Below are 27,063 nucleotides of genomic sequence, written 5' to 3' on the forward strand. Positions count from 1 at the left end.
GGAACTCGAATGAGTCGAGATTTTCAACGCTTTCTCACAATTCTAATTGACTCGGAGAGAGACTGTAGAGAGGGCCGTATTATAGGGATAGCATATGAGTATGTACTTACAATATAGTCACTATTCGCCCAATTAATTCCCAATAAAGACAGTCTGTGCATACATGAAGCTCGTGATGTTCGGGAGCTATGAATTTCTGCAACGTCAAGTTCGTCTTCCTGTCTCCTGTCGCCCCTCTCGACGACCCAATCAAGGACTATGCAGGGAGAGCTCGAGGGGATGGTTCCATTTCGCAGATATCGGACGCGAAGATAAGAGCGTGCTCTTACGTGCGTGATTGCATGGATGCTCCAAATGTTGCCAAGACTTCCGGATTGAGACAAGGGGACGAGAGAAAATTTTGAACGTCCCGGGATTCCTCGAAGATCGCAGCCGAGGGGGAAAAAAACTGGCGAAAATAGTCTAAACGAATACATCCTGAGAGCCCCAGGATGCTCGTCGATTCCTCACGGGGAGTCGGAAATACCAATCATAGGAATAACCTCGAACAATCCGTTAAGTAGAACGAGGACTCTGGCTTCAGCTGCCCATCATACTTCTGCTTAGCGTCGAGAAGAGGATCGGGGGCGATATTTCAAAATAACTTCTTGTGCACTCCAGAATTCTCATCTCATGGCGCTCTGATATAGGAAATTTCATTGAGCTTACCACCAATCATGTGGGAGGCTGTTGTGGGTTGTCAAGACGTCCGCAAGAGGACGAGAAGATGATCGACGTACTCGGAGTCCATCCACTAACACAGGGTGTAGGTTTCGGGAAGGCCCGTCATTACATCTTATATTACATGATTGTGGTTTTGTTGCGCATGGAGGGCTGAAGTGGATGGTTCGAGCGGAAAAGCGATGGGAGACTTCCGGAACATTCCCGTTGCCCCCCTCGGTGGTCTGGCGGAGGCGCACAATATCTCGTCTGGATCTTATCCGATTGAGCAGCATTCCGCATCCGTACTGAAATGTGAAAGAAATCTAGTCCAGTCTTCGTTTCGGCAAGTCATCTGGCGTCGTCAGTCGCTGGAGGGACACAGCCTAGGAAATTAGAGAGTTTGAACACGGGGGAATATGTAGAAACTCCGCCGGCGAAGTTCCCCGATGTCTACCCCTACGGGCAATCTTTTGGTGAACACCCGGTGAATATAAGAGACGATTCCACTGCATCAGATGTCTGATTCCGCGAGGGGACTAGCGAAGGGAAAGCACTCGGATATCGAAGAAATCTCATCATCTGAAGAAGAATCCATGAGCAGAGTTGCTACGCGGAAAGAGCTCGTTCAGGTCAAGCATTCGGAAGGCCGGAGTTCCTAATTCCATGCATTGGGAGGCCATGAAAGCGAGCCGCGAATAAATTAGGTCCGAATGACTCATTCAGAAGCTCGAGGCTACCGCCCGCGAGTCATTTGAGGAACCCCCCTTATCTCACTGTGTGTGGTCTGTCGCGAATCGAGCTTCCTCTGTGAAGAGCCCCCGGAGTCGTAGCTCGATTTCCTCTCTTCAGGGAAACCAAGGCCTGACTCGAACGCTGCTGAAAACTCAGCGGAAACAGGGGCACTATTCCATTTTGATGAAGTAGATGTTGCTCGCCCTATCACGACCGTCAGCCCCGGTTATGCAGAGACTCCGAAGAGTCTGACGGCGAGCGCGATCTTGACCGAGGCCGAGAACTACGCACTCCTGCAAAACATCCGACCGGAGCATCTTCGCATCCTGCTAATTGACAACGTTCTCGTCTGGCCGAATTTTGAGCATAACGCGTACACACTCATCCTGACTTCCGAGATCCTCTCTGGGAATCTTGCTTTCGACTCTTTTCTACACGAAGTGGCTACCTCGCTCAGAGTCATTGTGGTATCAAGAGCCCGTACCCGAGTGGTGGGAAGATACTCAACCCCGAATCCTTTCCAAAATTCCCGACACAACTGTCCGTTGCATGTCGCTATAGGTGCGCCGCAAAGGAGGAAAGAGCTTTCGGTGAGCACGCTGTACTGCAACGAGGACCGAAGTCGTGCCTCTAATTGCATCAAGAATTTGATGACATCGTGATTTGGAGAGGAAACTTTCTCTCTGTCCAAACAGTCGAATGGAGTGCTCCATGACGCATATGATCGCCGAAGGTGGAAGACGAATCAGCCTCCTAGAATCGATCCTGTGAATCACGATAGAAAAAAAACAAGTGGGCCACCTCAAACACATATGCAGTTTTACGGAGAGATTCGTTCGTCAGCTACTCGTTCATACGACTGCGTGAAACTGACGTCTCAGCTCTGTTCGAGCCCCTCGAGCGTGAGGCTGTTATTTCATAGTCGTCTGCACGTTAATCCTCTTAATGCTCATACCCATGCTGAAAATCGACATTTTCAAGAGCCGTTTGAACAGAATCGAGGACATATTTCGCGCGCTCACGCCCGGTGGGGAAAGGGCAGTTTGCAGACGCGGATCCGGAGAAGAGCGCGATGTGCTGCGCGAAAAACAAAACATAAATAAGAGAGCTGCATTCGATACGATCGAAGAGCTTCGCGCAAGAAATCCTTCTGAAAAGTCCACGCAGACGAGTATGTCAGCGACGGCTCGTGTGTCATCGACCAATGAAGTCGAGAGACGGGTAGGTCATTTCGAGCTCGAGTGATCGGTCTTCGTGGTTTTCTGTCAACCCCCTAGAAGCATGCGATCCTGTTGAGAGGTGAAGTTGAGAAAGAGATTGACGGTGAAAATTGACTCGAGCGCCTTTCCAGGTTCTCGAAGTCCAGATGGCCGAAATGAGGTCGCTCAAACCAAACGCGGTATGACTCTCCTATTCGCATATGAATCGGAGCTTTCTTGGAAAGTGTCGCAACTGAGAAGAATGGGGTGGTTGAGAGATCGACTAATCTTCATGAGCCTTACAGAGTGTTTATAGACAAATGGTGCACAATAGCAATGTATATTACCTCACCACGAGACAAGAAGTCAACCTGCATTTGAAAGGTGGGATAGGATGAATCACTCAAGTTGTGCCATATCGATGTGGAAATCATCCGGAGCTTGTCCTGAGTCGATGAGATCAAGATGGAAGGCACGAAACCCACCGGAGCGAATTTCTTGGCTTCAGATCGAGATCAGAAGCTACGGCTTGCTGCGAAAAAACCATAAGAGGCTACCGTATTGATGTTCGGCGAAACGAACTTCAATTCCAAAAATGAACTCCCGCGCCTCCTGCCTTTCGAGTACGACCTAAATAGGAGATTTTCATAAGGAAAACGACAGTATCTGTGATCCGAATTTCTGCCAGGGACAAGTCTGCCCGATTATGGACTACTCATAAGTGAAATCGGAAAAAGTCCCTATGAATCGGAACATTTCTAGCGAGCGGGTGTTCGCCACGATCTTTCCAGCTCGCCTCCGGGAGGGAAACGCCCTCAGACTCGAGGGGACGCAAGTTGAGCAATAATAAAGGAAGAGGTTGGAATACAAGTCTCATGCTCCTTTTTTTCTCTCAAGGGATTCAATTGTACCTTGAATCGATAGACTTTGCCATCTGGAGAGTCTCCTAATGGAAGAGCCAATGGACAAGGGCTCCAACGGAATCAAACTTGATGGGTTCGTGAAAAAAACGCGGATATCGATGAGCATCCCCGTGGAAACATTATTATCACTCACACAACACATGTGAATATTATCAAACATTCTCTCTCCCCGCGTTCACTCTCCCCCAATCGGTCGGGTCGTAGAACTGTGTCACGTCTACGAGCAGGATAACTGCGTTCCAGTCGTTGCCTTGACTCCTCGAGCTGAGTTGTTTGGAAGTTTTCGAAAAGATTGAAGCCTAGTTCAACATGCGTACCGAGTTTAGAGACGTCTCTGGTTGGAGGGCCGATGGACTGCCCGTCACGACGTTCAGCGATGAAGCAGCGAAAATGCTCGACTCCTGCATCACACAATTAACCACCTGGAAGGAGGATGATCTGGGTGAGTTGAGACCGAGAGCCAAGTAGCGCGCGAAATCGCGAGCATGTGAAGTGCCCGGTTTTTCCGCTTCGCGAGCGAGGGGCGCTTCGGAAGCCAACGCAGGGAGTTTTTGCGGCGAGGCTTCCCTTTTTAAAATCATGCTCAACGTCGCTGGTAATTCGTTAAATGGCTCGTCGTACCCTTCAGGGATCGAGAAAACACTGGAGAAGATGTCCTCAGCCGATCCGCATTTCACGCTGGGAAGAGTTTTCACTCATCAGATTCAGCTGATCGGCACCGGCACCTCGGGCAGGAAGAATCCGCAGATACTAAGTGAGCTCAAGGAGCTCAGAAAATCGGTTGCGGTTAGTCTCGGACTCGCGGGGCATTGCCGTCTGATTTGAGGCATGACCCTTTCTACCCTCAAATGAGCCATGGATGAATTAGATAGCCAAGGAAGTCAAGTTGGAAGAGAGCTGAAAACGAACTCTTCATGGAGCAGTTCATCACGGACCGGGAGTCCTCGCATTTGGATGCGGCTATCTGGCTCGCGGAGGGCCAGATGTCGGCGGCATGTCTGGTCCTGGAGGACATCTTGAAGAAGTACCCGACGGATATGCTCGCGATCAAAGTCGCTCACGATTGTTATTTTTATCTGGGTGAGTTTGATGTCCAGGGAAAACCTATCTAGTATGACTCCTAACTCCTCTCTGGTCGTTCCGCTCACAAATCACGAGCAAGGGTATTCTGGGAATATGCACGAGCTGAAAGATCTCGGGCCGAAATTCAGCCGTATCTATGGCCTCCAGGTAATCAGAGTGAGATGCTCGCGTCTATCGAAAGGGTCTTGCCAAGGTGGTCCTCCCACTCCCCTCTCCAAAATTATCTCTACGGTGAGAAAACAAGCACTGAAATCAGCATGAATCTCGCTATGTTGGCTGATGTCACGCATCGATGGGCGCTCGAAAAATAAAATCCCGACCATAGGCATGCAAGCGTTCGGACTTTGCGAGACCGGGCAATACGAGGAGGCCGGCAAGATCGCTCTCAAAGGCTTAGAGCTTGATCGCACGGACGCCTGGAGCACACACGCGAACTCTCACGTCTACGAAATGACGTCGAGGCCGGACGAGGGCATAGCCTTCCTTTCGCGGACGGTGAATGACTGGCAACCGGCGGGACTTCTGTCGTGCCACAACTTCTGGCACTGGGCCGTTTTTCACATCGAAAAGGGCGAGTCCGAAGCAGCCCTGGATTTGTTCGACTCGGAGGCGAGTAGACGTGGGAAGATCGGGAAAAAAATTCCCCGAGTCCTGGTCGCGGCGTCCTCGAAGGGATTCTTTATTGGTGGCGAATGATGCTCATACTTGTTAACGTTGCCGCACAGATCGGGGAGCGGTCCAAGAGCGGAGCTATGCTCGACTACGTGGATGCAGCCAGTCTCCTGTATCGTCTGGAACTCGAAGGGGTCAATGTCGACGACAAGTGAGTATTTGCATCCTTCTCCCGCTATGTATGAGTAGTCTTCTATGAAGCCGGGTCATTAAACATAAGGGAGTGGGAATGTTCATAGGAGGTCCCTTCTCGTAGGTGGAAAATACTGTTCGAAGAGACAGAAAAACATTTGGAGGATCAAATACTTTTGTTCAACGACGCACATTTCGCCATGACCTTACTCGGTCTGAAGGATCACGATCGTTTCCGCAAATTCCAGGTTGGTGTTCTCTATGAGGGTCTCGATCGCGTATCCATATCGTTGTCTAGGGGAGAATGAATTCCCTCTCATGACGCGACATGCCTGTCCCTCCCTCCATTCCTCTCCGTCGAATCCTTTATCAGAGAATCCTCTTATCCTGCCCGACGGAGTCCCGATGAGAGATTCTCGCGCATTTCCTGTTCGAGTAGCGTCCTCTCCCGTGCGACACAGACCGGGATCGGTCTCCCGTCATGGATGTCTCTCGGTTCAATTCATAAAATTGGTTGTCGAAGTCGTTTTCGAAGGGAGGAGAGAGGGCCCTCCAGAAAAATTCGTCAGGGATTGCCCCTTGCCGTCTAGAACAAGAAAATTCACGGCGAATATCGAAATTCCGTGAGAGGGGCGGTACTCAAGTTCTGACGACACGGGAATCCGATCCGATCTCAAAATTCCGATCTCGATCCCATAGGATTCCGTGAACTCTGTCGAAGATGTCGCTGAAATCGACAACTTTCGGATTACGAATCTTTTCGGCAAGAAGCTCATCCAAGCAATGAAGGACTACAGCACAGGTGAGATCTTGAAGGTCAAGGGCAAAATCCATGGCAGTTGTTCAGTTGATATCTGGAACAAAGGCGTGCACTGAAAATCTCAATGTTCCGCGACTTCAGGGAATTTTGATGAATGCACAACGTCCCTGCTGGAAATAAAGCCGGACCTGGTCCAAATGGGCGGCTCGGACGCACAGAGAGACGTTTTCGATCTTCTGCTGATCAATGCGGCCATCAAGAGCGAGAATCAAAGAGATCAAGCGAAGAAACTCCTCGATCTGAGATCTTGCGCGAGGCGTCAATCTCCGATGGTCGACAGACTGAAGGCTCGGCTTCAACGAAGAGAGCCGTCCCTGTTATGAAGGATTTCACCGACGACTCAGCTCCAGGGGCTGGAGACATCGAATGTTTATCCGAGATATCACGTTTTTCTCACCAAGGCGACAGTAAGTGTAACATACTCGACTAGTTTGTGAAGACGAATCACTTGGCAGAACCTCGAAGAATAAATCAGGAACAGGACCTGATTCTTCGTCTACGAGCGCTGTCGTTGGGGACGAAAGAATCGCTGTATCTCAAGGTCGCCGGGTGCCTCAGCTCGGAATGACGCGCAGGATCAAAGTTCCAATCTTGATGCTCCCAACCTCAAGAGTTCCGAATCTGAGGAACGGTGCCCCGATAGAATCATCGGGTATCCTGGACCCGTTCTTGGGGAGTCGATGCAAATAGATACCACGGCATTGCCCACGCACTTGGAACCTTTTTGTCGTCAGGAAATGTGGAGGTTCTAATGTTCCGGCTTTTGCCCGATTGTCTACCTCGTCCTCGAAAAATCATTGGGATCCCTCCAGTTTCGCTCGTGCTTCCCCTCCGCCCCACGACGACATCTACCTCTGGTTTGATGTTCAGATGTTCTACTCCAGGTCACGGACGTAACGGAATATGAAGTTTGAATTTATTTTCCGAAAGGCTGGTGACATCGCGGCGCCCCAATATCCAGGGCGCCCCAATATCCAGGGCGCCCTTAGTCCAACGGAACTACGCGAAGAGGGTCACAGGAGCGAAGAGCAGTTGGCTCTCAAGCTGTTCCGCTGTGGAACCATGTGAAGGAAGACACATTTTGCGTTCTGCGTAAGCTTTTTACTCGATACGCCTCAAAAGCTCAATGCGCATTCGGAAACGCAACGATTATCCTTATCAACAAGATTCGAGGATCGTATGGATCCCGCACGGGTTTGTCTGGCTGAGCTAAGTCAAATTCGATGGATACAATTCCTTCTGAGGAACGCGGTCGGTTCGCGAACGGTCAGACTGTTCGATCCGAGAAAAATTCTCTTGCAGTACTGTATAGATAAACGGGAAGCATCATGAAGAATTAGTATCCACCATCGCATCGCAGCTCCGAGTTACGAGCCCCCCTCATTTAATAGGTCTATTGTGATGAATGGAAGATCGGAACAAAAATTCTTCTAGACCCCCAATAATCGAGTAATAATTCCCAAAGAGAGATATGTATGTGTAGAGCGAGATGACGGATGGAAGTTTACAGGGTTTCGGAGTGGGTTCAGTGCGTAAATAGATTCTGCGGTAAGGCTGGCTCCGTGAATCTAGGGGGAGATTAGTGAATTGATTCGCGCATCGTTTTCAGCATCATACCGAATGAATGGAAATCAGAAGATGACTCAATTCCAATGTTCAATTTTGTGTGATGGGCGACACCCCTTGGTGCCCTTGCGTGGGTCCAGGCGGTCCGGCGCCTATCGAACCACCATTCGCAGCTGCCGGAACTTGAGCTCCTCCCGGCCTCTGTTGCTGTTGTGCCATCATCATGGCGTGAGCCTGCTGACGAGCCCGGAATTCCGCGGCGCGGAGTTGTTCCAGATGGAACTGCTGTCTCTCTTGAATGAGCTGCTGCCTCTGATACTCCAGGGTTTCTCTCTCTTTATCCATTATTGATTCCAGTTCTTCGAAATGCCGCAGTTTGATCTCGAGCTTTTTCATCTGGGTCTCGACTAGCAGGGCGACGAGCGACTTGATTTTTCTCTCTTCGACAGCAGCAAGATGTTTCGCCTTCACGGCCGCAGAACCGAGCGCCGCAGCTGCGGCAGCCGACAGCAACGAGTCCATCTGGAAATTGAAGGAGCGATCGAAAACAAGACCGGGGCTACCGCCTCGGCATCTCTCGAAACCGCCGGATAGTCCGAAATAGACGACTCTGAGGGCAATCATCCCGAACTTTTCAAGACGAAGACTATGAGTCAAATCACCGACGTTGTTCACCAAGAGGAAACTCACTTTGAGACGCTCCTTCTGTGACTTCTTGCGCTCGTCGTCCTCTGAATTCTCCTTGTCCTGCTCGTCTTTGACTTCCTTCCCGTGGGCTGTGTCCATGGGTTCTCCCTCTTCCTGCGGCTTGTCGGTTCCGGCAATTCCCGACTTCCCCAAATCGGTATCAGGGGCCGGCGTCTTTCCTTCGCTGACAGCTTTGTCGATGACGTTGTCCAGGTGTTGCTCGACCAGGGAAGAGGGAACCTCATCCTTGATTTTCGCAAACTCCTCCATCGCGGACTTGGCTGCGGAGCTCGCAACTCTCGGGTCGACCACAGACGCGAGAAAAGCCACCGTCGACATGATGGGGTTGCCAGCCTGAGGACAGAACTCATAGGTCAAACATCAATGGAAAAGAAGAAGATCCTAGAGGGAAGGGTGCTCGACATGAATTCGCTCACGCGACAGCTCACCTTCGAGAACGGGATCGGTTGGTAGGCGAGGGCTCCCGAGTTGACGTCGTCGCCGTCCAGATAGGGGTCTTCAATTGGTAGCCTCAGGAATTGGAGGATACACTCATCCTGAGTTCGACTACCCACGTGTTCAGAAACCTGCAGGTGGAAGCTCACATGAATGTTCCGTTCCCCTCCATGCGGATACTTGTTACGTCTTCGGAGCGAAACTCTCCGGCCTCGAGCTCCTGCACGGGGAGCTCACCTTGTTCCAGTCGTCCTTGAACATCTCTAGACCTTCGAGCAGGAGCAGAGTTTCCTGCTCGCTCCAATCTCTATTCGTTTTCTGTTTCGCAAGAGCTTCCTTCTTAGCGGCATTCGAATACTGATCGGTCTTCAAGCCGAGCATGTCGCCGATCGTCGGCTCCCCATCGGCAGCGGGCTCTTTGGGGAAATCTTTGTCTTTGCTGACGCCGTTGCCGCATGTTGAGTCATTGGAGTTCTCGTTTTTGATGGAATCCAAGTTTATGATGATCGACGATGCTGACGTCGGCGTCGCGTTCACCGTTGCGCTCTGAGGTTGATTCGTTTTCGGGGGATTCAAGGTTTGCAGACCGGAAGGTGTGTCCACCAAGACATGGAAATGAGAGGTTGAAGGAGGACCCATCGGTGTTGGTCGAGATTCGGCGTCCACTTGATAATTTATGACGCCCCATTGCTCCATGAAGGCGTGCACTCTCATAACGGCACAAACGTCACCCGCCAGGTTCCGACGACAAGCCGTGACTGTGAGGTACTCGGACGGATTCAGACGATACGCGTCGACGATAAAGTTGCGGTAAGCCATGAAGATTTCCGGCGTTTTCGAGCGGTTTTTACCGGTGAAGAATTCCGGCAATGCGCGACGCTCAATCGCGTGGATGGAAGTATAATCGAACCAAGCGGCGTATGATGGTATGATTATATGGCTCGCTTGTTCCGTCACCATGTCTTCAACAACGACCTTGAATGAAGTAGGGAATTAGTGAGGCAGAAATTGAGCTTTTTCCCACACAACTCTAGGATTAGCTCTGCAAACAGGCTTCCTTGTTGGAATTTCATTCAGAACTCACTTTTTTCTCGGGGACCAGCTCGGCCAAGTTCAGGCTTCTCGGTGGCAAACCTCCATCTTCGACTTTCTCGGCGACCGTCTCAGGAAGTGGATCCTCCATATCCTTCGTGAGATCTTCCTTGCGTCCTTTGCTCTTCCTCGCTTTTTTCCCACCTGCGCTGCCAGGAGACGGGCTGCGTCCCCGTTTCTTCGAACTTTTCTTCTTTTTGCCGCACAAGAGTTCGTCGATGGAACATCTGTGGCAGAATTAAATGAATGAGTACAGTTCCGGATCCTGCCTGTTCATTCCGATCCGGAAATCTCGCCCAACTTCGTTGATTCGACAGGAACACCACTCCACGAAAAGACGGAACTCTTACCTCCGACGGTTGTCTTGATCCACATCGTAATCTTCAGGATTCATCCACTCGTTGTAAAGCTCGGAATCCACCAACCATTGCGGGGTGACCTATGAGTTGAGAGGATCGCTTTTAATGGGACAACGAAACACTTTATCTAAAGCCTTGTCAGAGTATTGTCGATCCACGGAGGGGATGACAGGGAGCTTCGAGTCTCTTATCTTCCGAAACCCGATGATTCGAGAGCGAATTGCTCACCTCGTAGCTCGTGCAGTCCGGAGGACGTGGTGACGGCTCGGAAGCTTCTGCTTCGGCATCAGCCCAGAAGTCGTACGAGTCCGGCGTCTGGCAGAAATGAACAAGAACCTGCGAAGGAGAAGATCCGTTAACTTGGACATCGAAAGAGCTCGGAATTCACGAATAAGAGAAGAGTCATGAAACCACAACGGACCTGATTTTCTTTTCGTGAGACGCCTCGGACCCAGGTTTCTGATGTATCTTCTGGTTGCGCGGATGCGGACACAATAACAGTGGCGTCGTCCGCGGAGTTCGCGATTTCACCTCCGAGTTTGCGAACGGTTTCTTTGTGCTTTGCATCACTCACAAAAACGACAGGACGGTCGAGGAAGCGTTGATTCTCCAGCTGACGCTCAGCAACTTGGAAAAACTCAATATTCTTGTCGTGTCGATTGGGAGAAGCGAAGTCAAACCTAATCGAAATGGAGAACTTGTGAGCTCGAGACAGACTTCATGTTCACGAAGATTTCAGCCTCCTTTAGTACAAAGAATCTCACCTTCGCCAGCCTTGCTCGACCTTGAACTTGTAAGCGGCAGCGAGGAGGTGACAGAGAGCTCCCCCAGATCTAAGATCCATGAAGACACGAATGGGTAAACGAGCAAGCGCTCGAGGTTTCGGTGAGTTTCTCCCCAGGGAATCTTCCTGTCACGAGAAGGGAAGGAAGCTCGTAAGGGGAAGTGTTTGCTCCCTTTTCCATTTGAGGGAATCTACGACAATGCGAAACCGGTAATGGGAACGTGGTAAACGAACCTGGAATTGCCACATCTGAACCGTGAGCTGCGCGAGACTCTTGGCAGTCGGCGGCTCGGCCTGTGTGTATTTCTTGCATTGTTTCACGAGCCATTGCTTGACGTATTCGAATTGTTGCAAGGTCTCCGCGGACTCGTAAAACTTCAAATCCGGGCCACCTTCGGTCCGCGGTTGAAGCGACATGCTTCGCCGGCGCTCTCAGTTCATCCAAAGGACTCAAGTCAGTTGTTCAGCGGCACACCCAACAACGGAGAGGTTTATCGAGACTGAGAAATCTCTGACCGAAGCGGAGGAAACTGCAGTCACAGGTACTTCGTCTTCATAACAATTGCCGCGCCGCACACTGTCGCCGGAAGAAACACAACAAGACTCAAACTCTCAACACAAGCAGCAGCAGCAGCAGCACCGCACAAAAAAAACACACACCACCGCCGACTGACGCGCAGACGACAAATAGGAAGTAGATGATGTCGATGATCTCTGACGAGAAGTTCGACTTCGCATAGGCTGCTGAGCAGGAGAGCTCCGAGGATCGAGGGAAGAGTGAAGACAGAGGCCAGGGGCGTAAGTTGCTCGCGATCTTTCTCCGCCGACCCCGCGGCTTTCATTGAAGGTCGATGAGGTGTCGCGACCACGTTTCGCAAGGAATTTTACGGAACTCATGGTCCAGGATTTCCTTTTCAAGTATCTATACCAGGTGTCCTAGGATTCCGACGTCACGGAGACCATCGGCGCATGCGGGCTCAGCCTCGAATTGCATCGGAGATTGACAGTCGGATAGGCTAAGTTTCAGGAACGGAAGAAGGTCATATGAAAATCACCACCTTGTTTTATTAGGGAGGGGTCGCTCACACGATCATTTTGATGGTACGATGCCTAAAATATTCGCGAACGCATCGGGAGTCTCTCTTTTTATGATTCCATTTACAAGTGTTCCTTGCTTCTGTCGAGAGCTGGCTCCAGAGCGAAGCCAGTCTGGATTGTCCCATCCTCCTGGCTGGGGTAGGCTGATTGGAACAGGACACAGGGGGTAAGATCTCTTGGATATCGAGGAACCGACAACAACCATTTGTGACTCGCATAATAACGGATGCGATCCGGAGTCAACAAACAAAAAGTTTTTCAAGGTGTTCGAGGAACGAAAAGCTGCTACCCGATCGTGTCCGAGCCCACAATGAGCACTCCCCCTCCCGAGCTTTGCGTGGCCCTTCCACGGAAAAGACCCACACGCCAACAAGAATTTTCAATTACGTTGTTTTGTCAGCATGGCGTTCGTCGTCGACGGCAGAATAAGAGGCGCGCGAGATCCTCAATATACACATAAATTGACCTCGGACACGAAGCTAATTTCACTCGACTGCGGCGTTCCCTTCGCCTCCGGAATCGTCGTCTCCTTTCTCATTGTCTCTCTTCTGCAATAGTTCCACATAGTTACACTGAATAGGTTTCGAGACGGTGAGTTCTTCCAGAGCTTCGGAAACTGTGAACCATTTACGCTTGCGACCTGGAAGGAGGGCAGCGGTTAGCTCGAACGGTAGTGTCGATCATGCGATTCGGCACTCTCGGCCCGCTAAATAGCTCCAGATACATCGATCGAAGGCCATCAGACTCGCTGAAGGCAATCCTTTATTCTCATTAGACGCTCCCACCAAGAAACTGAATGGTTGATTCGAAAAGATGTGCTCTCTCCATCCTCCAGACTCCGGAGAATATCGGCACCAGGTCCTCGTGGTCTGATCGAACGAAAAGTCCGGGTATATGCAGCTAAGCATTGTGAACTCCAGGCATCAAGCACCCGGGCGATCCGGGAGCGATACGGCGGAGTGCACGGTGCTCACTGTACATCAGACTGTGACATGGACTTCCTGTTTTCACAGCCCGTCAGAGTCGCGTCACGCGACGTGACGCCCGCGCCCCGATCTGGGGCCCGCTATGTAGGTGAACCTCGTTCACATCGAGCGAATCCGGCAAGAGGGAGAAACCTCCTGTACAGCGCCCTCGAGTCGATTTCCAATGGACTTTCGCTCGTTAACAGGAGAATTTGATTGCTGACCTCTGATATTTGTAGCTCTAATGGTACAACGAATCCGATTCCTTGAACTCGCAAGCTCTTGTTATGCAGGGGCTTACCGATACTCTTCGAGTCGTCCCATTCATCCAGGAGTTCCTCGACCCGCAAGACGAAAACTTGTGTCCGATGGCGCCTCTCCAAATTCTGCGCAAATTCAAGGAGATATTTTGAGCAGGAACCTCCGAATCGGTATCTCACGAGAGAGTGCTCACGGAACATTAGCGATTCGGGAAATGGTGCGACTACAATGTAAATTTTTCGTCGATCCGGACATACCTCGAAAACGCCGAGATATCTCCCCAATGTGCCTCTGACGCCTGCCTCCTCCATAACTTCACGAGTGGCAGCAGCTGGCGCATCCTCTTCTGGTTCCAGACCTCCACCCGGCACGATGAATCGATCCGGCGACGACGAGGAAGATACCAAAAGAATCTGGAAGTGACGAGAACAGATTCAACGGGAGAGCGGGAGGGGTCCGGCTATTCCTCCCCGGAATAATGTCTACAAGCTGTCTCAGCGCTGGTTCATTTTGGGAGATCGGATGAGTCGTATGTTTATGATTTCCCTCTCCGAGTCCTCGCGCAAAGCGTCACGTCGTCCTCCCGGGGACACCGGCCTATCAGGCCGCTTTTGAGGTGCAGTCTCAGTCCGACCCAGCCGGAAACGGTCCATTCAATGTTGAAAGGATTCGATCGTTCGCCGTAACCTTTAATCGCTGCAGGCCAGGAGGAATACCTGAGCAATGACGCTTGAGATGCTCCATCCACACGGACCGGGGACGAGTTTACGAAGTTTTCTGTTTACAATGATGATGAGCTTCTCGGAAGAACAAGTCCCAAGCGGTTTGGAAGTCATTGAAGCGAGTAATCTTTTGGCCTGACGCTAACGAGTAACACTGATTATCGCACGTTCGAACGGCGATTCCTCCGGTAATAATTTCCCCGTGTCCTCTAGAATTTCCCCGTGTGTCATGGATAAGATTTACGGGAAAACGGGCATGACTATAGTAAGCAAGAAAGATGAAAGAATGACCGACGAACCTCTGTTTCACCCGCATCTCGAACGCAGAGACATGCCGCGCGGCGTCGAAAACCCTCTCCGTCATATGTCCTGGTCGAGTTCGGTTTTTCCTTCATATTGACAGATCACAGATGAACAAACTCCTATTCGTTTATCATTATGATGATCGGGCCCGGAATCCGAAAGGTAAGCTTCCCCACATGGAGAATACTCCGAAGGAGAAGATCGTTCCTCCACCAACAGCTGATCACAGCCACACTGCGCTCCGAACGATGAACGGCAGCTGACGCGACGTCGGCACGAAGACGACACTGGCGGCGTCGGTGCGCCGCTCCTCCGAAACGAACAGAAAACTGCTCAGTCGAACTCTCACACCGACTATCACCACGAACACCAGCACGAATTAGACACTCGAGCAACTAGACTCCCCCAATTAGACTCCCCCAGCAACTCTGGGAGCGGGGAATCCGAACTCCCATGGCGCACTGGCCTCCCGAATCGTTTCTGCTCTTGAGACAAGGACTCTAGGCCCGTCCGGCTGAGCGACCCTCGGGGAGCTCTGTTTTCCACTGACCACCGTCCCTCTGAGCTCAGTGTCAGACATGCAATTTCTCAGCGTGACTGAAGTAGGGTACGGCGTTCCTAGCGGTACGGCAGGAACGGTATCTCCGAGATACGTCCCTGAGGACCGAGGGGAACGGGCGTCAGGGAACGACGAATGATAATCATGCCAGATGCAAGCAGAGTAAGAGTAAACTTTTGTGCTGCAGACGGACTCGAAGACTATTATAGGACTCAGGATGATGACCATGATCTATGCTGGGAAAAGGGAGGCGGAACCCAACTCGGTCTTACTGTGCGACGACGTTTCAGGCGATCCTCGATTCCCCTCCGGAGCTCCGAACCATCCTGCCCGATACGAAAGCGTACGCACTCTTGCTCGATGTTTGCCGTGCCAGGAGTGTTTCATCACGCCAGACGAAACTCACGAGGTCTCCTTCCGAGCTAGCGTGTCGACGATGAATTCGAAGGGAGCTTATTTATATCGCGGGCTGCTATTCGGTCCCATAGTTAAGGGATCAGGAGAAAAGGCAGAAGAAGCGTTCAGGCACCAACATCAGCGGCCGATGTGCGGCGCCTCGCCGATCGCCACAGCACTTGAATTCAGCCACAAAAATTTCTAGCTAGGTAAGCGGGAAATACTGCCATTGATTGAGAGCGATGCGCTGATGACTAAACCATTCATCGGAAAATCATTTTCCTCGTTCCGTGTTGCCCCCCGTTTGTTAACGAAGAACTCGTGCGCTATATCGATCTTCAGCATGACGGAAACTTGCTCGTTGGGAGCCCTTTCCTGCACCCTCGCGAATGGCGCCTCCGTCCCGCTGTGTACTTTAGCTCTCCAGACTATCCGGGACCGTTCGATTATTTATCTATCTCATTCCTGAAGCATCAATGATGACGAGGTTGTTCGATGCCCTCATGATGGGAGCCCCGACCGAAATACTCAATCTCTTACGAGTCGCTCATGAATTCTGATAGAAGCCGATTCGCACCCATCATTCGTAAATCGTTGTTCCACCCTCATCCTTTCGAGCATAGCAATTATAAAGACTGTTTACGTTGTGCTCTCGAACTCTTAACGATCTGTTCACGGATATCGAATTTTCATCGAACGCGATGTTCAGATCGGGAGTCCATAGGGTGTACTGAGCTTCCAACTGCCGTCCATAAAACAGTGTTTCTTGCCACAACTCCTTGGGGGAGGAATAAAAAGAAGATGTGGACCTCTCTCTGCTTCCAAAGATCCTCTAACGAGAATCAGGATCTCCAATATCCGCTTGGCCAATGTACCATTCGGTCGGCAACCCTCTGAGACACCCCAATGGAATTCGTCTCCGAAGAACGCTATAGGGATGCCAACGTATGGCATGCCTGCGAAGAGCAATCCCGTGTACCTCCCTCATCAGCACTGTCCCCCGGCGATTGACGTCGAGAACCGATTCCCTCTCTCAACTTGACCAGCCTCCGCGTGTAGCGCCTAAAAGACGGACGGCCTCTTAAGGGTCGGACGTTGGAATGTGCATGTTTCTAGCGTTCGACAGAGTTACGGAAGACATCCACCGCTTCTGGGGAAGAAGCTCTAGCGAGTATCATTCTACCATTGATACGGGTTGCCGTGCATCGGAAATCGCGCCCTCAGACATATTCGAGCGTCTGGTTAAGATTTGTGGGTGGGCTCGAGTTTCGGAACATAGAGCAGTGGTTTCGGATTCATCGGTGTCGGTAAGTTTGTTCCTTCTTTTTCCTTTGGATATGAGGGTTGCTGATGTCAACCCCTCGAGAGTTCAAAACACGGAATAAAGAGAAAAGAACTCTCGGTCCATTCGCACAATCGACGTCTGAATGTCAGTGGCGGTGTGTATTCCTTCATCTACCCTCTCTCCTCTAAAGCCAGCTGACATCTCTTCCTGCGTATATATCGGCAGACTGGTTGACTGACAAGGTCATTCATTCGTGTCTACGAGGAAGGCCGGCACAGTCACATCCTGACTCTGTGAATTCTGTTTCGTGTACCGAGCAAAGGAGAAAAAAACATGAGCCGTTTCGAGTCCGTTGAAGCCGCACCCCCGGTTGCCGTGTTCGCCTTGTCACAAGCCTACAAAGCCGACAAATCTCCCCAAAAAGTCGACCTCGGCGTCGGAGCGTATCGGGGCAACGATGCCAAGCCCTGGGTTCTGCCGGTGGTGAAAAAAGTCGAACTCGAAACCGCTCAGCTCATGGGCGATCAACTCGATCACGAGTACCTCGGACAACGTGGAATCGAAAGTTTCACCAGTGCGGCTGTCAAACTGATTTTGGGAGCCGACAATGAGGCTATCGCCAGCGGACGGGCCGCCGGTGTTCAATGTCTCTCGGGAACCGGGAGTCTCCGAGTGGGAGCAGACTTCCTGGCGAACAAAGCAGGATTCACCCATTTCCTGGCGAGTGCTCCCACATGGCCGAATCATTTCGCCGTTTTTAAAGATGCCGGATTCAAAAGCAGCGGCACCTATCGCTACTGGGACGAAAAGACCCGGGGGCTCGACTTCGCCGGCATGAAAGAAGATCTCAACAATGCTCCTGAAGGATCCGTGATCATTCTTCACGTCTGCGCTCATAATCCCACCGGAGTAGACCCGACCCAGGACCAATGGAAGGAGATCGCTGAAATTTGCAAAGCCAAGAAACACTTTCCGTTCTTCGACTGTGCTTACCAAGGATTTGCGTCGGGGGATCTGGAAAAGGACAGTTGGTCCCTCCGCTATTTCGTGGCGCAGGGCTTCGAACTCTTCTGCGCTCAGAGCTTCGCGAAGAACTTCGGACTTTACAACGAACGTGTGGGTAACTTGTTGGTCGTGATGAATTGCAAGAAAGCACTGGCGAGCTCTCTGTCTCAGATGTCAGTGCGAATCAGGGCCGCTTACTCGAATCCTCCTTTCCATGGAGCACGGATCGTGTCTCAAGTTCTCAACAATCCGGAGCTTTTCAACCAATGGATGGAGTGCGTTAAGACAATGTCGTCGAGAATCATCAGTATGAGGAGTAAGCTCAAGGCCAAGCTCATCGAGCTGAAAACTCCGGGTAGTTGGGAACACGTCACCAATCAAATCGGCATGTTCTGCTACACTGGCCTAACAGAGGCGCAGGTGGCTCACATCATCAAGGAGCACCACGTTTATCTCATGAAGGACGGCCGCATTTCCATGGCTGGGATCAACGACAACAATATCGACCACGTCGCGAAGGCCTTCAACGATGCGGTGACGAACGTTCCGGCGAAACTCTGAAAGAATCTCTGTTTCGACCAGCAGAGGAGGCAATGATTTGATCTGAAAATCATCGAGTCGATGGATTAGGGAAGAAACTCTCGATTTTAAATATGTTCAGAATGCTGACAATGATGATAAATGATAATGTATTGAAGAGTCCGACGATACGTCGCTTTCCATGAGCCCGAAGCGTCTTTCCTTCGTCATGACTCATAAAATCACGTGTCCCCTCCTCGACCCACGCCCGAACCCGAAGACGGAGAGCGATTGGCAAAATACCATAAGCCGCGTTAGTGGATCCTGTCTGGATCTGATCCCGACTGCAGAATCTTCCTAAGCGAAAACCCAGCTCGTAGCCCCGCCTAGAAGTCGAAGCAGAATCTTATCATCTGAATTCGGAACGCCCATAGATATCGATAGGGAGCCTTGACAGATACCCTCCGCTGGCGACAAGTTCACTGACAACGAGCCGCCGTCTCACCGTCTTCCTCAGCTATAATCTGTTTCCCATCGGTTCTCGACTTGGTTTCGCCACAGAATCTCGTATCCTCATGAAGACGTCCAGGAGAATATTCTTCAATAGAAGCGCATGAGCGAGGCATGGCCGTGAACCGTTTCGGGTCAATACATACTAGAATAGCATCAGGCTCGTGCGTTAGTCGCGTTCTCATTTTGCTCATACTGGGTGACAAACAACGGCCCTGATTCATCGAGAAGGAACTCCAGATGCTTTTCAATAGCGATCGGAAGCGCACCCGATGCTCGCTACTCACCTGCTGTTTCTAAGGACAGTACTTACCGATACCGATGCATAGGAGGAAAGAAGTTCTGACGCGGAAGCCCCGTGATTATCCCGTCTAGATCGGCCGTTAGCGGCACTTTGCCATCAAGTCCAGACCTCTCGCGGGTAGGCTAGGTACTAAGATTCGTCGCCAAACCATCCCCGCTTATTCTTCGACTGAAGTCTTATTATTGCTATCGTTTTCTCAAATTATCCTCACTGATCCCGGACTTGAATTAGTTGCATTGCTCATACGGGTTCTACGGGTTGCGGAATTCGGTTTGCCGGCTACAGGTGGTCTTCTCGGTATCCCGTTCTCATTCAGTGGTAAACCGAGCGGCGGGACTCCTCCAGCTTAAGCGATAGAGACTGCGCACTGATAATGTTGATAAGATGCGATATAAGATGCATTCCTTGTAACGCGAGACGACGCTCTCGAGTATGGTCGATCGGCTACTGCTCAAGGAGTTTGGGCTCATCGGGAGCGTTTCTCCCGAGGCCGCGAGAGCCTTGGGTTTGTGATCCTGCATCCGGATCTCCGTGGGGAGTCTGCTCTCCGGAATCTCCTCGGAACCGTCTGTCTCAGACTCCCGATATCTTGTTTTCCAGTTCCCTACAACGTACCAAAATGCGTCGGCGTGTCGGAGTGGCCGCGGTTCAGAAATCCCGTCAGGCGGAGGAGATGTTCCGACAGAAGAAAGATGAGCTAGCCGCATTGGAACTCCATCAATTGGATCAGCAATTAGATTCGTTCAAACAGAAACTCGAAGAATTCGCCAGCAAGCACAAGAAAGACATTCAGAAAGATCCAGATTTTCGGAGAAAATTCCAAGTACGTCTTCGCCGACTCGGAGTGATCGATACCTGCAATAAGCCCAAAGAATGGCAGCCATACAAACCCTTGCTTTGCAAATTAAGGGTGCTCTCGATTTCCAGGAAATGTGCGCCAATATCGGTGTAGATCCGTTGGCGTCATCGAAGGGATTCTGGGCGAATTTGCTCGGGGTCGGTGACTTCTACTACGAGTTGTCTGTGCAAATCATTGAAGTCTGCCTAGCCACACAGCACATAAACGGGGGTCTGATGTCGCTAACGGAGCTCCTGAATCGAATCCGGCGAGGTGATGACGCAATGACCCATAGCTATCCATATTTTTTAACAATCAAAACTACGAGCAAGTGTTTACCCTTGTTTTCGCAGCCAGATCCTCGGGTAATCGGGGGTCGGTGCCCCCGACGACTGATTATACACTTCGTTGAGACTTGTACATCAATCCCTTTATCTCCTTCCAGGGAAGAATCGGAGCGACATTTCTAGTTCCGATCTCATCTCAGCAATAAAGAAAATCGGAGTTCTGGGGTCAGGCTTCCAACTTGTACCAACGGGACCTGAATGGTACGTCCAGAGTGTAGCAAGAGAACTCTCCGTGGATCAGAGTGAGGTCATCCAGGCGGCTGAAAAAAATCAAGGAATGGTGAGTGCTTCTTTGGCCGTATCCACCTGACTGTTCGGGAAGTATTTTGCTTTGAGCGACGATAACGATGACGACGCGATTCCGTCCTTGCAGGTCAGCGTTTCACTTCTGTTCGACGAGTACAAATGGCCTCGACCGCGGTGCGAGAAGGTTTTGAAAGAATTAGTTGCCGACAACCTCATCTGGGTGGATCTAGCGCCCGAAGAGGCAACCTATTGGTTCCCCGGAATCTTCCAAGCAAAAAGAGAAATCATCGATGAATGAATACTTGAGTTTTCGTGCCACGTTTCTGAGTTGGGGGAAGTCGCTTGTTATAGAATAAAGAGTCGTTCCCACGCATGAGGACATTGACGGGTTGTCTTACTCGGTTTCGTGTTGAGATCGCTTGATCGGACGTTTTCAGGCGGTATGAATTGATGCGTCGATCGATTCAGAGATTTGAGCATCTCCTCTTCCGAGGGCAAGTGTTTTCTAGAGAAAGAGGGAAGTATACAAAAAACTCCTCAGTATCGAGACTCTTTGAATGAAATAAGTTCGACCTAAGGAACGACTTACTCATGGTGGATTCGGAGCGCGCTCTGATGGCGACTCTGATCATTTTCCGGATTCTTGACCCCAGACATGCTCGCGGGAGGTGTATGACGTCGTGCCTTGCAATTCTAGGACAGCAAAATTAAGCGATTGCGGAGAACTTCAGTCCCCACATGCAGTAGATCCGGAGCTTTCCCTTCCGCGGGAACCTCGGCAGAGCTCCTTCAGTCCCGTGGCACCCCGAATGTGCTCTCCCATTTCGCAGACATAATGTTATGCTCGTCTGTCGGCCGGTCGCGTGGAGACGGGTTCCATACGCATCCAGGAAAAGCTTCCGAAGTCTTAGACAGCAGGTAGACGCCGAAAGCAGTCCCGAGAACCCTGGAGTCTACAGCCGCTCGGAAATTCCCGCGCAGAACCCGAGAAACGCTTGGCGCAACTGCAGGTGGCGCAAGGAGTGGCCGCGAGACCCTACGGCTCTCTGGGGATCTCGTCGACGATTCGTTGAAAACGGGCGATGTAGATCCGAGGCTCCCGCAGAAACAACTTTCGGAAGCTCTGCCTGACTCGGAGTATGTAGCTTAGTAGAGTCCCTTGTGACGGACTTCAAGAGACCGCCGAAATTGGTCTTCAATATCCGACGTCCGTTAAATCCTAACACCTGCCTCGAGAGGCCCAGGATGAATCTGAGGAGCTGAATGCTCACTCGCCCCTTTCTTTCATGATTACGCGCGAGTAATCGTGACGAGGATTTCAGCCTTTATTACTTTTGAAGAAGTTACCGCCTGGAAAGAATAGGTTCGTTGTTATAACTTATAACGAACCTATTCTTATAACCGAGTAGAATAACATAGGACGAGATTGGACCGGACCAGGGAATCAGTCCGCTGTATCCGAGTGTCTGTTATTGTGTCCGTTACCGTTACATCCGAGTCTTTTCTAACGGAGTTTCACTGTATGTAGCTAGTAGCTAGCGATGGTCTGCTGCGAGAGGATCGACGAGGCGCCAGCGTGTGCGCGAAGGGGATAGAAACAGTCGACTCATCGACTCCTTCATTCAACAGCTTGAGCGATTTGAATCTGATCCCACGCCTGCGTCACGGGTGCTCAGCGCACTCACAGAAGTTGTGGTGGACGACCGTTATTAAGCCCCGTCGAGCCTCCTTCGGTCAGGTCGCGTAGAACTTTCGAATTTCGCGGTCCTTCATGACATCGGGGGAAGGCTCACATAAACAAAACACACTACACGTGCGTGAGTTCTCCGCAAAGAGTGATGCGTTTGGATTATAGGGTAGCGATCGATGCTTAAATTCAGATTGCATTCGCGAGGCCATGACTCGTGTGCAGAACGGATCCGCAGTATCCGAGGGAGCTGCCGAGAGCGAGGAATCAAAAAATGTGGCCCAACTGAAAAAAGTTTTCTCAGGTCAGTCAGAAGCTCCTCCAGCGCTCGACTTCCCTGCTCGCACTGGGAAATTTTCGTCTGGGATATTCAGCCGCGAACTCCCGCTTTTTTCCTCAGAACTCAAAGACAAGAGCGGTCTCTTGTGCGAGAAGTTAGAAGCGATGCGATCCGAGATCGCCGATGGAGAAACGAAAGATGGACTATCGTGGTTGGAGGTCAAAAATCAAATGCTGTTGGGTTACCTGATCGATACGAACCATATTGTGTACAATAAGCTCAAAGGTAAGGTCTGCGACCGAAGACTCCGATTCAATTCTGCTCGAATCCAAGCTCAGATTGGTTGTCGGCTGCTCTAGGCAAATCGATCGCGTCAAGCCCGTCCGTGAGCCGACTGGTGGAACACAGAACAGTCTTAGAGCGGATGCGACCTGTCGACCAGAAACTGAAGTATCAAGTGCAGAAGATGATGCGGATCGCAGCGAGTGGCAGAATGGAGGAGAACGATCCTTTGAGCTTCAAAGCCAATCCGGATGCCTTCGACTCCGATGGAGAGACGGGAGCAGCGGATGCTGCAGATGGAGGTGTGTTGTCGATTATCCTCTTCCCTGATAGATTATTATTAGATACTATTTTCATTTCTCCTATCTTTGATGCCGCACGCCTTGTTATCCAGAGCCAGCAGCCCGTACGGCCAAGGCGGCGACGAACAAAACCGCGAAGTATGTCCCGCCGAGGCTGGCACCGGTGCATTACCTCGAGGATGAGACGAAGGAAGCCCGTTTGGAGCGGCAGATGGAAAAAGCAAAGAGGAAGGCTCTCAGCTCGAGTATCATCGAAGAACTGCGGGATGAATTCTGCGACGGTCCAACCGAAGTCCGAGAGGAATATAATCCGCATAAGGAACGACTCAACAAGAAACGCCGAGAACGTGAAAGATACGAAGAAGACAACTTTGTCAGATTACAGGTTGGTCTTGTCGTCTGATCTCAGTTGGGACAGTGAAGCTCGTTTGACTGCTGCAACGTCCCGATGGATCGTGCTCGATTTCCCTCGAGTAATTACCTTATCCCTCATTGCAGGTGTCGAAGAAAGAGCGTCACGAGAATCGTCTCAAGGGTGTCTCGGCCCTCGATGACATTACCAAGTTCAGTGGGCCTCGATTGGGTTGATGGTTTTGTTTATTGTTCACATCACCATGTCCATAGTTTATATAGTTCAATTATCTTCAAAACAATGACGGGAATCGAGATAATTCCCTCCAATCGAAACATTTGGGTAGTATTTCTTCGGCCGAGCCTCCACTCAGATTATTATATATGGGTGAAGAGCCTCGGAACTAGGTTAACATCAGTACAACTTTAATAATGGCTCGTCCTAAACGTCATTTATGCCGCCTGCCATACTCATTTAGCGGTCACTCATTTTGAATATGAATTATCACATTAATTGACGGACGTATTCCCTTCATTATGAAAGCGATCGGCATCAATACCCGCTCTGGTTCGCCAGTAGACCCGGACTCGAGACAGATTCCTCGGACACCGTAGGACTAATGCGCGCTCATCCATACATTGCTCTGAAGTAGATTAGCTTGTGATCAAAGTCTCGAGTCGGGGGCTTTGTCAGTGAGCTCAGCGGCTCCTTCGTAGGTCGCCAAGAACTCGATGATGCTACCCGCGACTTTCTCCGGCTCATCGAGATGGACAGTATGAGTGCCCTTGACCTGGAGGAGATTGAAATCCTCGCAGTTTTCCTTGTATGTGTTTACGAAAGATTCGTACGGAATGCCGTCTAGGCGCCTGTTCTCCTCGTGCTTCGCCAGAATCACGAGAAGTTTCCCCTTGTAGCGTTTCAAAATCTGTTCCTGAGCTTCATAGTCGTAATTCAATATTCTGATAAATTTCAAACGTGGATCCGTTCTTAGAACCTGGAATCATGGGAGAGAACGTAAGTGGGTCGCGTTCTCCGACCGTGACCGATCTCCCAAAAGTTGATTGCTCATCATTGCGTCACTCACCACGCCTCCTTGATAATCCATTGTGGCTCTACGCATTATGATTTCCGCACTCTGGCGAGAGAGGGAATGCGGTGTAACGTACATCCTCCTGTCTACGACCTCATCGAAATTTTTGTAAACTGGGGCCTGGCTGTGCTTCTTCTCGAACGCTAGGAAGTCATGGATGTTTTTTGCAGTCAGCTCGGGGAGAAGCGTCTTTTTGCAAGAAAGAATGGTGAGCATGTCCAGCGATACTATATGCGTAACCATCTCAGGGAAAAGCCCGGCGAGTAAAAACGCCGTCATGGCTCCCATCGAATGAGCGAGGATCGCGAAGCCGCCCCATCCCAAGACATCGGCTAACTGAAATATCAAAGCTTCCGCTATCTGAGTGAGACTGCCAAGAGGAAGCTCAAGGCCAACCGATGATAGCTGATTTCGCGGTCTCCAATGGTCGAGGGAAGTTTATTGTTTCCAGGGACTCACTCGTTTCATGTCGATGGCGAACTCGAGGACCGTATACACACTTCCATAGGGACGATGGCTGGAAAGTCCGTGTCCGCTCAAGTCTATCGCGATGATGTGTAAATCTGACGGTAGAAGGGGGCATAGCTGGAAGACAAGAGAACTCTCTGGGCACTGTGACAAATGACAAGTCGGAATGATGAGGAATTCGGTTAAATGATGATTTATAGCGCATATTTCCGAGGCGAGTTCTCCGCGTTTCTTCGGAAAGTTTCGCTATTTACCTTGGAGAAGGAGTTCGAATTATCCATCCAGCCATGTATCGCGAGCACTTTTCTCCGAGACTTCGGGTCACCCCATTCTTGGCCAGCGAGATGTCCCCACGGCATCTGGAACTGGACCTCACGGGGCTGCTGCATGGTATCTGATCGAGAGAGAAGGTATAGTCAGGAGAAGCTCGACAAATCAGAATGTTTCCATGTCTCCCCGGGAGTTCGTCATCTGAAGGTCAGTCAACGAATACGCTCCTTTGTTCCAAGCCTCATCAAGGACGATGCTGAAACCTAAACGGTCCAAGGTACTTACGAGTTAAGGTTTGCCGCTTGAAGAGACCTTATCCAGCTCTCAACGATGGAGTACTGTCGCTAACAGGAGCCCTCACGCCTGCTGGAGGAATAGGCGACTACATTCGTATGTCGATCACGGTCAGAAGCTTCCACCGTTTTTCTGTTTCTTTCCTCACAGCTGGCCGGGCATCGCAATCACAGGTGTAGCGGTGATGGTGGTGAGTGGTAATGGACAGCTGAGCGCCGTAATTCAACTCGGCTCGAAAGTCTCCCGAGCTTAAGTATGGCCCTCACGCCGAATAGTGTGAATCTCTTGTCGATCCGCAGCCATCTCCACAGATGCTGGTGGGAAGGCCGTCCACGGCGGAATGAGATAGAAGTATACGCTCGAAAATATGGAATCTTGACGGACGGGGACACTGGTGTCGATGATCTTTGCTTCGCTGAGCCCGAGTCCGAGCGGGCCGGAAACGGTAGTTCACTGCTTCATCGGGATCACTCAAGAGCTTCCGTCGAGGAAAATCCGGCTTCAATTTGCCTGAAAAACACCCCTTCAGAGCGGTCAGGCCGATTTCCGTCGGGGAGATCTTCGATTCATTGACGTGCAGGGTCGACGTTGAGCGTAACTAACGGCAGCATGAAGACGGATTAAGTTGACGGTTTTTTCTTCCGTGGAGACCATGTGAAACTTCAATCAATGGCTCTCCTCCGGCACGGGACTAGGAGATCCGACGCTTCATCGAGGAACAGTTCTCTTAGTCGACAGAGCTCTTCGGACAGATTCGAGGATTATTCTAACCGTATGATGATTATCGCGATACCTCGATTGTTCGAGGAGCAAATTGCGTCCAATCACTGTCACGATTGTTTCTGCTCGATGCTTCAAACCTAAGGGGCACTCCTCAGAGACTGAACAGGATCAAGCCTCCAAGAACGATGAGGAGGACGGCGTGGCTATGTTGGAAGAAACGGCGCGGCATGGCTCTATTGGAGGGAAAAGCTCGATGGAGCTCGGAGTCGGAGCGCCTCATCGAAGAACCCGAGACTGCAGAAGTCGGTAGCTCCGAGGGGCGATTCGTGAAATTGTTGCACAACACAGGACGACGAAGTCATGTTCCCCTTTCTCTAATTCAGCGAGCCCTCTCAAAGCGCTGCATGCCATTCGACTGCATGAGTTATTGAAGCGCTCGAGACCTCAATCGGAAACTCCACAGGGAAAAAGCTCCCTCAGAGTGATAAATAACAAACTACTTTATTTTTCCAGCAGAATGCCTGCTACACGTTTCCTCCTGACTCGTGACACGACATTCTGTTCGCTCACGTTTATTCGTTCAGTAAATAGATATATTCATATATACTCGTCGGTTTTAGAAAGTTGTTCAAGTGTATTTTTCGCTCTGTTGTTCCTTTTTATTGTATCATTTCGAAGGGAAGCAATGATTCGTTTTCCATTGTTGAAAGGTCGGATCTTCGAAAATATATATATATTTTATATATTCCG

General features: G+C 50.7%; 7 protein-coding genes across 8 annotated transcripts; 4 read left to right on the top strand and 3 right to left on the bottom strand.

Annotated features, from left to right (window-relative positions):
- Window positions 1–3,760: 3,760 nt before the first annotated feature.
- Window positions 3,761–6,750, top strand: LOC100907144 (tetratricopeptide repeat protein 38). The gene is made up of 9 exons (XM_003745058.2): window positions 3,761–3,998; window positions 4,185–4,342; window positions 4,480–4,636; window positions 4,787–4,870; window positions 4,965–5,248; window positions 5,365–5,462; window positions 5,568–5,691; window positions 6,143–6,245; window positions 6,345–6,750. Exons 1-9 carry the CDS (start codon window positions 3,866–3,868, stop codon window positions 6,584–6,586), a joined length of 1,383 nt encoding a protein of 460 aa, XP_003745106.1. The 5' UTR covers window positions 3,761–3,865; the 3' UTR covers window positions 6,587–6,750.
- A 1,169-nt stretch (window positions 6,751–7,919) lies between these two features.
- Window positions 7,920–11,624, bottom strand: LOC100905490 (SWI/SNF complex subunit SMARCC2). The gene is made up of 10 exons (XM_018640232.1): window positions 11,442–11,624; window positions 11,188–11,333; window positions 10,845–11,103; window positions 10,652–10,759; window positions 10,415–10,503; window positions 10,057–10,291; window positions 9,210–9,947; window positions 8,966–9,103; window positions 8,520–8,870; window positions 7,920–8,351 (listed from the first exon to the last, which is right to left on the bottom strand). The coding sequence occupies exons 1-10, from the start codon at window positions 11,622–11,624 to the stop codon at window positions 7,920–7,922; spliced, it is 2,679 nt and encodes an 892-aa protein (XP_018495748.1).
- An 838-nt stretch (window positions 11,625–12,462) lies between these two features.
- Window positions 12,463–14,665, bottom strand: LOC100907573 (diphosphoinositol polyphosphate phosphohydrolase 1). 2 transcript variants are annotated; one of them, XM_003745061.2, is made up of 4 exons: window positions 14,553–14,665; window positions 13,789–13,944; window positions 13,572–13,656; window positions 12,463–12,945 (listed from the first exon to the last, which is right to left on the bottom strand). In XM_003745061.2, the coding sequence occupies exons 1-4, from the start codon at window positions 14,646–14,648 to the stop codon at window positions 12,791–12,793; spliced, it is 492 nt and encodes a 163-aa protein (XP_003745109.1). In that variant the 5' UTR covers window positions 14,649–14,665; the 3' UTR covers window positions 12,463–12,790. The 2 variants fall into 2 exon arrangements, with proteins under 2 accessions (XP_003745109.1, XP_028967785.1); XM_029111952.1 differs by having other exon boundaries at window positions 13,572–13,944; window positions 14,553–14,648.
- Window positions 14,666–16,830: 2,165 nt separating this feature from the next.
- On the top strand, window positions 16,831–20,945 carry lsn (vacuolar-sorting protein SNF8). Its single transcript, XM_018640265.1, has 5 exons — window positions 16,831–16,950; window positions 19,735–19,957; window positions 20,062–20,245; window positions 20,418–20,599; window positions 20,693–20,945. The coding sequence occupies exons 1-5, from the start codon at window positions 16,862–16,864 to the stop codon at window positions 20,861–20,863; spliced, it is 849 nt and encodes a 282-aa protein (XP_018495781.1). The 5' UTR covers window positions 16,831–16,861; the 3' UTR covers window positions 20,864–20,945.
- On the top strand, window positions 17,047–18,897 carry Got1 (Glutamate oxaloacetate transaminase 1). Its single transcript, XM_003745060.2, has one exon. It carries the CDS (start codon window positions 17,130–17,132, stop codon window positions 18,360–18,362), a length of 1,233 nt encoding a protein of 410 aa, XP_003745108.1. The 5' UTR covers window positions 17,047–17,129; the 3' UTR covers window positions 18,363–18,897.
- A 1,343-nt stretch (window positions 20,946–22,288) lies between the features above and the next one.
- LOC100907716 (neuroguidin) lies at window positions 22,289–23,797 on the top strand. The gene is made up of 5 exons (XM_003745062.2): window positions 22,289–22,556; window positions 22,653–22,817; window positions 22,892–23,116; window positions 23,209–23,501; window positions 23,615–23,797. The coding sequence occupies exons 1-5, from the start codon at window positions 22,463–22,465 to the stop codon at window positions 23,702–23,704; spliced, it is 867 nt and encodes a 288-aa protein (XP_003745110.1). The 5' UTR covers window positions 22,289–22,462; the 3' UTR covers window positions 23,705–23,797.
- On the bottom strand, window positions 23,698–25,925 carry LOC100907857 (serine hydrolase-like protein). Its single transcript, XM_003745063.2, has 5 exons — window positions 25,582–25,925; window positions 25,281–25,420; window positions 25,018–25,143; window positions 24,553–24,894; window positions 23,698–24,462 (listed from the first exon to the last, which is right to left on the bottom strand). Exons 2-5 carry the CDS (start codon window positions 25,413–25,415, stop codon window positions 24,133–24,135), a joined length of 933 nt encoding a protein of 310 aa, XP_003745111.1. The 5' UTR covers window positions 25,416–25,420; window positions 25,582–25,925; the 3' UTR covers window positions 23,698–24,132.
- Between the last annotated feature and the right edge of the window lie 1,138 nt (window positions 25,926–27,063).

Source organism: Galendromus occidentalis, unplaced genomic scaffold, assembly GCF_000255335.2.
Source record: "Galendromus occidentalis unplaced genomic scaffold, Mocc_1.1 scf7180000077477, whole genome shotgun sequence".
Classification (NCBI taxonomy): Eukaryota; Metazoa; Arthropoda; class Arachnida; order Mesostigmata; family Phytoseiidae; genus Galendromus; species Galendromus occidentalis.